Here is a 9,559-nt window from a genome sequence, read left to right on the forward strand (position 1 = left end):
AAAGAAAAACATCCACAGCAGTCATAATAGAAGGACAGTCAGATTCTTGGTAACTTAATACGATTTCCTTCAAACTGACCACCATCCCATTGCCGACATGGCCCGGGAATATGGCATTACACTAGACAAACATATTTCTTAAAGACTTAAAACAACCCTGAGCGTGTAGGTATTTAATGACAGGCAAATTTGGTTGTTTTCATTCCTGACATGTTCATCAATTTGAAAGCAGTGTTGATCTTTTGATACTCTGGGTGAGTGATGGACACGCTGAAGCCTGGAGTATTAAAGAGTGACCCGAGCTACGCCACATGTGAGCACAATAACAGGGAAATCACTGGCACATGAATGGTTCTACTCATCCTGGTATTTATTGCCACAAGACGGCCATGTTTGGAGTCTATGCTCGGCTTATTGTCGTAGTAAAAAGACACTGAGGTGTGGGATCATGTTCCTGCCTATCTACGACCGTCTCTGAATGAACTGCTTCACTCTGGAGGAGGCAGCAAAAACTGACCCAACACTACAGTCATCTGGAGTTCATTTTCTGTCTCTCCGAAGTACAGTATTTATACAATTTATGTAAGTGTTTTGGCCTAAAACTAGGGTTTAATATGTTATTTATTGTGCTAAGCAGCAAGCTGTAGGACAGAATAACATCCCCCAGCCTCATCGAATTTATATCGGTTTCATTCTTCAATGTTGTCTAACTGCAACACCCTGCGTGCATTACAGAAATACATCATCCCATCACTGGGAGTCTCTTCAGCGTCAACCAGCTCTGACTGCTGGCCTAGACACTAATAAATACAACCAAACCAGCATCATTATAATCTGATACTACTCCACTCATAATCATGTTAAGGACCTTCCAGTGTGAAAACCCTCTATACTTGATTAATAAAAAAAAACACTGAAACATATGTATGAGTGACAGTTTTATTGCAAAAGAAAACAGTACAGATGCTCTCAGAGATACATATTTAACCCTAACTCATTACAGAACGGAGTACAGACTTTTGGTTCAGCTTTTAGAAATAAAGAACAGATCTGAAACAGTTAAGATTCAGGATTATTCGACTCTTCCGTGACCTAAAGGAGCTATAGGTAAAAATAAACACACAACGCTGCACTATCATCGTCTTCATCAAGCTCCCAGTAGTGAACATGTACTGTAGTACTTCATCCTTCATCGTTAAAGGACCACACTAATGATTTAACTGGGCTATGCCCACATACGCACTATAGAAACTGGAGCCTGGATATGTGTTTCTTAAATATTTGCTTAAAACTTGCCCCAATATAGCCACATCTGACTATTTTAAGAGTTCTTTGCAGTTTATGTGAAGGGTGGGAATGATTTTACATATAGCTCCTTTAAACACTGAAACTGTTATTTGTATTTGCTTTATTTATTTATTAATATTAGAATAAAGATCATAGCTGAGGAATACCTGTCTACCACTTGCACTGCAATACCAGACGGATTTAGAGTCAGACACAGTGACCGAGAAATGTCGATTTAACTGATCAGCATGTAAAGAACACACAAAACTCAAGTGTGTCAGCTATATTAACAACCCCTGTCCAACAGATTTAGTGTGAAACACCAACAGTGAAGGTCATGTTTATGTAGCTCTAGTCAGCGTTAAGGCATGGTTCCATTTTGAGTAAAGAACAAAAAAAGCCATTCGGACGCAGCCCAGCTTTTTGATATTGATGTGTGATATTTACAGGCTTTTATAAGCAGGACTGCCTGACATCCAGGATTTTACTACGCACATGCCCATGGTCCATGGATAATAGGTAAAGCATACGTAGAGAGGCAGCGAGAAAAATTAAACGATTAATAAGAGTTATTGCACCTTAAGCGATGTCTACAGGCATAAAATAGCTGGCTCAATTACTGCTCGCCAGTAGTTGATAAAAAACAACCAAAAAAACGCATTCCGTATGATCTAACTCTTATTTTGTAGGAACACTTCTCCGCTTTGACAGAAAGGTTCATGCTAATTGACGGTTATGAGGCCATGTGTTATAAAAACAGCAAACGGGACGAGTTGCCAAGCTAAAAGCAATTAACACTGGGGGACGTTTTAATAAAAACACAGAAGTTGAGAATACGTTACATAGCAAAGGGTCTAAGCACACAGGGTATAACATAATGAAAACTTCAGGAGGTACAGACCGTATAAGGACATTTTCATGGCTGTCTGCCTCTGGAGTGAGTTCACCAGACCCAAAAGATGTCCATCCCCAAACTATTCCATATAACTGTTTCCATTCTATTGGCCCCTAGCGCTCCCAAAGAGAGAGAAACGAGTCAGCTCTGTCCTATTTGCTAAGGGCACAGGACTTGGAGGCTCAGAGGAAGGATGTATAGCCAGACCAAAGATGATAGCCATTCACATAATACGTCAGCTACATAGTTGTGTGATAAATTAGATGAGTGTCATAAACGAGAAGTGGTTGCTGAAGTGATGTGAGGTCCTACACTGAGTGACAGACTGTGTGCATGTGTGTGCCAGCGTCACAGGTCCCTTTGCCTGAGCAGCCCGGAGGGAGCGGACCCTCCCCTCTCAGAAGGAGCGCTCGTTCTGAAGCTAGAAAACCACATTCCTTTTAACCTTGCGACTGAGTCCTTTGCCGGTGGAGTGTGGAGGAGTTAGAGCAGGGAGCAGTATCCTCCACAGGCGCTGGGGCCTTGCTGCTGATGCTCGTTCAGCTGGACGCCATGGCTCTGCATGCTGCTCTCCCACAGCCCTGGCGTCTGCAAGATCTTCTCCACCAGTTCCTCGAAGGCACACTGAACACCATCCCGCGTCTTAGCGCTGGCCTCTGAGGAGAACGACAGAAACAGTGCTACAGTGCTGAAACAAGGACACACGGGACCACTGATGCGAAGGACTTTTGTTAAACACGAGTGAGGGAATGTGCGAGAGAGTGACTGAGGGTTACAAGCCTGACTGCAAATACAATCCAAAATAGAGCTGAGCAATCTGCGGAGAAAATATACAAATGCAGTCTTATGATAAATGTTGATATTTAAACTGCAATTATTTGTAGAAATTAACATCAAGACTTGATTCTAACCAAGAAGCAAAGGCTGAATTTTTTAACACTGTATGTAGTTCGTTAGATGGTCAAATAAATTGTGTTTGGTTGCCTCTAACTGATTGATCTAATGTCCCCATTCATTCATTCATTATCTGCAAGTGTTTATCCAGTCGTTGTGGGTCCAGAGCCTACCGGGAATCATTGGGCACAAGGCGGGAATACACCCTGGAGGGGGCGCCAGTCCATGGATAATAGGTAAAGCATACGTAGAGAGGCCTGGAGGGGGCGCCAGTCCTTCACAGGGAAACACACACTCACACATTCACACCCACGGACACTTTTGAGTTGCCAATCCACCTACCAACGTGTGTTTTTGGACCGTGGAAATCGGAGCACCTGGACGAAACCCACGCATACACGGGGAGAACACACCACACTCCTCACAGACAGTCACCCAGAGGAAACCCACGCAGACACAGGGAGAACACACCACACTCCTCACAGACAGTCACCCGGAGCAGGACTCGAACCCACAACCTCCAGGTCCCTGGAGCCTTGTGACTACCTACCATGCCGCCCTCTAATGTCCCCATTTAAAACTTAAGACCTTTATCTTAATAATGCAGGCAAGAAATAAATTTTCAGCTCTTGTGAATTAACCCTGCACTCATATCTTGTGATATAAAAACAACTAATAGTTATTAAGGTTTTTAATTAGGGCTTGAGGAATTGTGTTTTTTACTAAACTAGTAATCTCAAATAGACTGCTGTATAAAGCTTAACACTTCAAAAAAAGAAGTGGCGTGAATTTTGTCACTATTATGGGTTTGACGCCAATGACAAATGTGTTTAAATTCAAAATCTTAATGATCAATATCTTAGTCTGATGTCCCTTTAAATATGAGAATGCACTGGAGGTGAGGAGGTGAAAAGTGTCATCAGTGCAAAGTATACGAGGCATGGATTGTGCAACGCTGATGACATCACACTATGGCTAGAGCACATGTAGGTGATGACACAAGTAAGTAACAGAGGTCAGTCTACAGATCAAGTTCAGCCGCTTGTGCAACAGCGAGGCCTGAAAATTCTAATTCTAATAAAAATTCTGACACCAGAATATTAAACTAACTTAACTCTTGGATTAAAACATTTCAGACTTTGTACAGACTTGGTATAATTGTCACAAAGCACTAAAAACTAAGTGAACTAAAGTCTGTCCTAACTAAGACGACTAAAACACTTGTTGGGAAGCTCAACACACTGTTTTAACTGGACTAAGCTGATTGATGTAAGGAACGTTGTGCGCCGATCTACAGCTTCCAAATGCCAACAATGACACATATTTTCTGACACTAAACGAGGTCTATTTTTAATGGTTTGTACATTTCAAAATAAATATAATTATGAATATGTTCCAGAATTCTCCCCAAACTCCTTAAGTCAGAAAGTCAAAAACGTACCAATGAACAACATAGAGTGTTTACGTGCAAATTTCAGGCCTTCATTTCTGTCCACCTCACGGTTGTCCTGAAACAAAAGCAACGTATGAATTCAGGGAAATAGAACAGCAGAAGCATTTAATATTATTAAATATATTAAAGAAATGGTTCCCATGAATATGTCTTTTACATAATTCCAATTTACACAAGATCAGCCAGGATTTGTTTGGTGACCAAATTTTACAAGGCTACATTTCATCTGCAAAAACAGCTGCAACACTTTTCTGAACCCACACCAAATGCATCCAGGTCTTTAAACCCCTTCGAAACATCAAATGATGCAGTTTTTAGCTTAGCACCGAAGCACAATTTGGAGATCAGACATATCCTGGCAGCTCTACTACACTGGGACAAACAGGCGTATCATGTACTTTGCTTTATTTTACAGAACCATTTTCTTAAACAGAATATTTACAGCCTTAAAATCTAATGTCAGTGTTATCTTGGCACAGGCTGGTTCATTTCAATTCAATTGTAAATAGTGCTCATGTACAAACCTTGTCTATTTTGTTTCCAACTAGCATTTTGACGAGGTCATTGCGTGTGCAGTATGTCTCCAGCTCGTTGAGCCAGTTCTCAAGCTTTGTGAAGGAGTCCCGCTTCGTCACATCATACACTGAACCAAGGATAACAATGCATTAATGTACTGGTCAGTAGTGCACCTTCTTAAACATGTACATGCCTCTACTCACCTAATATCACTCCCTGGGCTCCTCTGTAGTAGCTGGGCGTCAGAGTTCTGAACCTCTCCTGTCCGGCTGTGTCCTGAAAAGATCAGATGTTACTACACAAACCGATGCGGTTTTACACAGTAGCACATGACTCGTTACAAGGGACCTGTGATTTCCCTGAGTCACTGGATGTGATTCAACTCAGCGGCTCATTTTTAAGCCCTTCGTGTGTTTAGCTATGAGTGTGAGGACAGATTACTCAACAAACTGCTGCACTGCGGCCCTCCAGGACCTGAGCTAAACTTTACATCCCTACTATTAAGCAGCACTGACACCTTGTGGGCAAAGAGATCATTCATTTTAACACAGGAAAAGAACAGAAAATGGCAACACTTAATCGATGCTAAAGACTACAGACAGGGATACTGATCGATTACCCTCGACTATACATCATTCTCAATGGAGACTCTAAAACTGACAGGAAAATGGAATCCCAGACTAAGCCTAAAGTCTGTTAACAGGCCCTTACAATTTAACCCCTTAAATGACCAGTCCAGTCTTAAATTTTCACCCTCATACCTACATCACTTAAAGATTAGTTTCAAAGCTTCTCCCAAACAATAAAACCATGGTCACACTAGACGTTGGTCAGTGGAATGTTTTCAGCCAAATCCACATCATTCATTCATTATCTGTAACCCTTATCCAGTTCAGGGTCGCGGTGGGTCCAGAGCCTACCTGGAATCATTGGGCGCAAGGCGGGAATACACCCTGGAGGGGGCGCCAGTCCTTCACAGGGCAACACACACTCACTCACACACCTACAGACACTTTTGAGTCGCCAATCCACCTACCAACGTGTGTTTTTGGACTTTGGGAGGAAACCCACGGGGACACGGGGAGAACACACCAAACTCCTCACAGACAATCACCCGGAGCGGGAATCAAACCCACAACCTCCAGGTCCATGGAGCTGTGTCAAATCCACATCATTTTAATGGAAAATTTCATGAAGCAGAAATCTGGGGTGGATGCATTTTGTGAGCAAACCATAACCCTCAGTTCAAGTTTAGTGAAATTTAAGAAGCAATTTCGTGTCCTCGACCAATAATGCTGCAGCTTTGCCTGCAGTATCCGAGGTGTTGAGGATTTGTGCAGCAGTACTGCAGATCCAGTATTGAAAAAAAAGGAGGAAACAAAAATTGTAGCTGAGTGCCCACACAAAACTTTATATAACACTGTCTGAATGATTATGAAATGGGGCGGTGGGATTAGAGGGTATTTATGTGTTGTGTTTTTTTTGATTGTCACAAACTGGAAATGTCTAGTGTGAATGTGGCTTAAAGCAAAACTAAGTAGTATCCTTAACTTCAAATTACAGCTTCAAAATCATTGTGTTGCTTCTTTAATCTGAATGTGATTGTGAGCAACAAATGTACTTACCCATATTGCCAATTTGGCTCTGTTGCCATCTACTGCTATGGTTTTTACTTTAAAGTCCACACCTACAACAGAAATGAAAAATGTTGTGTTTAATATTTAAAATTATTGTACAACATCGGGCTGGACAATAATTCATTATCAATATAAATCGCACTATTAATGTTTCATTAATAATATGATGTTTAAACAAATTTTCAATATTTACTGTTTATAGCATCTGTCATTGACTGAAGTTCATAGGGCGCTACCCAATTCACTGCCCTCATTTTTAGAGTTGTTTTAAAAATAGTAACATTGACAAAGCCAAGAGGTTTGATGGTGATGTCATGTTTCTTGTTTGTTCTGAACAGTTTTTCTGTGGCTTTTATGCTGTTTATATAGATATCGAAATTATATTATGACTAATATTTAGAAATATATATATATAGTATAATTTTGGTCATATCATATCGATCGTGGGAGCTGAACCAATGATGTTCCAGTCCTAAGCCCTCCTCTCTAACCAACAGGCTACGGCTGCATTATATTTGCATTATATAAGCTTATATTGAGCACAGTTCTAGAAGAGCATTTCTGGTCAAGAAAGGTCTCTTTTTTTTACACATACATATATTTTTACACTAACACATAAGTCTATTATTCTAAACCTGAAGTTTTTTGGTTTGAACAACTGCTTTTCAGGACACAACACCTGCAATTTGTTACTGCTCTATGTAAGTACTGACTTATCTTACTAAATCTTATTTTAAAGCCCAACACGTGGACCCTTATTAGACTCCATGTATGACGTAATGTGTCTAATATGCAAACATGCCACTGAAACAGCTCAGTGTTTAAGATAAGAGTTTGACTCACCAATGGTTGCAGCCAGCTCTGGATCAAATGTGTCATCTGTGAACCTCAGGAGCAAACTAAGAGAAAAGATTTCAGCGCAATTAGAATTGGAATTTACGGTATCCCACTGAGGGTTTAGTTTCAGTATCTTTTCATGTAGTTTACAGTCACAAAAGAGAATGTGTAAGGTTTGACTGGAGATATGAGATATAGGAGTGTCCAGGAAGTCCAAGACCCCCTTCAGTTATTTCATTTCCAGTCCAAATATTAAGTAGTAGTAGACAAGATAAACCACTTGAATAAGAAAATTCTTATACAATAATTAAATGACAGAAAATAGTACTCATAATAACAACTCAAAACCAGGGGTTCACACACAAACTGAACCCCTGAATGTGGGGTTATTTGGATCACGAGAAGCAGAAAATGCAACCAACTTCTAAGACTAGACTTTGGAGGTGTGGAACAATATCTCTGAAGTCTCTGAGAAACACAAGTGGACACAAATTACAGTTAGTTTTAGAGGCTTCTGTGTAATATGTTCCTGAAAATGAATACAATAATCCTAATAATTCTACGGCTGCTAATAAACGTTAAGAGGAACAACTAGAATTATAGCTATGAACAGCTTCTGATTCGAATGTTCGTTCCACCTTAAATGGTTCAGCTCTTAAGGTGGAACGCTTGTTTTTCTACATACAGACGTCAACCTTTTTTTTAAACAACCAAACAAGACTCAAACAAACACTACATTTTGCTTCTTTAACCTGAACACTCAACAGGGTGAGATAACTGAGCTTTAGCATTAGCTTAACAGAAGCTTCCCCGGTGCCAGCTCGGTTTCGCAAGTCTCGGGTTCTGGACGCGAGTCTTTGTGATTAACAGCGTTCAGTCTGAAGTATAAACAGATAGTCACGTTAAGGCCAGTTTACCTGGATTTTCCGACCCCACTCTCTCCGATAATGAGAATTTTTAAGGTAGTTAACACGTCGTCGTCCATCTTCAAAGTGTTTACAGTGAGGATACGCTTTAGCTTCGCTGACGTGACACAGCTGAACAGAGCTGAGGGAGGAATGACAATAAACGTCGGTGGCTCACTCACTGTGGCTCACTCACAGTGGCTCACTCACCGTGGCTCACTCACTGTGGCTCACTCACAGTGGCTCACTCGCCGTGGCTCATTCGCCCAGGATGGTGTGTGTGTGTGTGTGTGTTTACAATAAGTTGAGGTCTACAGTTTGTGCAAAGTAAGATGTAACTGGTTTGTGCAGTGTAACACGTTCTCTGTGCATTTGACAGTATTCTTGAGTTTTGAAACCTGAGTGTCCATCACTGAGGGTGTCAAAATTATATTAAAAATAAATAAATAAATACTACATGTACGTGAACACATTTACTATACAATGTCTGATTATTTGAGTTCAAAATTTTAGTGAAATTTCAAATTGAACTCGAAATTTTAGATTAATTTGTTTTTAATGAGTATGGAATATCATCACATCAAAAACAATCATTCATTCGGACACTTTTGAGTCACCAATCCACCTACCAACGTGTGTTTTTGGACTGTGGGAGGAAACCGGAGCACCCAGAGGAAACCCACGTGGACACAGGGAGAACACACCAACTCCTCACAGACAGTCACCCGGAGCGGTAATCGAATTCACAACCTCCAGGCCCCTGGAGCTGCATGCCGCCCTAAAGAAAAACATATATCTCCAAAATAGTACCTTCATAGGAGAAGGAAAAAACTTTCTTCAGTTTCAATGGAAGTCAATGTAAAGGATTTTATTACAAGTGATTTTGGAGCATTTCTATTGGTCCATTTATCCAGAAATTTTGATACAATGTGAATCTGCTGTGTTCAAATGATGTAGTAATGCATGACTGTCCTTGGACAGTGTTGACATACAATCTTCTTTTGGGTACTTTTATTAATATAACTGTTTCCTTATCCATTGGTTGGAAAGTTTCAGTTGTCCTACATCAATGGCCTATTGTTCTGTCACTGAAGTGGATAATTGCCCCTAGCTCAATAAGGACTACAGGAGGTAG

At 40.7% G+C, this 9,559-nt stretch overlaps 1 protein-coding gene across 1 annotated transcript; it reads right to left on the reverse strand.

Annotated features, from left to right (window-relative positions):
- Positions 1-932: 932 nt before the first annotated feature.
- On the reverse strand, positions 933-8,561 carry LOC136676090 (ras-related protein Rab-18-B). Its single transcript, XM_066652947.1, has 7 exons — positions 8,437-8,561; positions 7,526-7,581; positions 6,671-6,732; positions 5,249-5,321; positions 5,054-5,172; positions 4,518-4,584; positions 933-2,838 (listed from the first exon to the last, which is right to left on the reverse strand). The coding sequence occupies exons 1-7, from the start codon at positions 8,502-8,504 to the stop codon at positions 2,666-2,668; spliced, it is 618 nt and encodes a 205-aa protein (XP_066509044.1). The 5' UTR covers positions 8,505-8,561; the 3' UTR covers positions 933-2,665.
- Between the last annotated feature and the right edge of the window lie 998 nt (positions 8,562-9,559).

The sequence above is a fragment of the Hoplias malabaricus genome, chromosome X1 (assembly GCF_029633855.1).
Source record: "Hoplias malabaricus isolate fHopMal1 chromosome X1, fHopMal1.hap1, whole genome shotgun sequence".
NCBI classification, from domain to species: Eukaryota; Metazoa; Chordata; class Actinopteri; order Characiformes; family Erythrinidae; genus Hoplias; species Hoplias malabaricus.

Coding starts and splice junctions, on each gene's coding strand:
- LOC136676090 (XM_066652947.1), bottom strand. CDS start 8,504: ATGGACGACGACGTGTTAACTACCTTAAAAATTCTCATTATCGGAGAG. Junction 6,733..7,525: donor AGAGCTGGCTGCAACCATTG/GTGAGTCAAACT, acceptor TTTCTGTTGTAG/GTGTGGACTTTAAAGTAAAA. Junction 5,173..5,248: donor AGCCCAGGGAGTGATATTAG/GTGAGTAGAGGC, acceptor TCCTTGGTTCAG/TGTATGATGTGACGAAGCGG.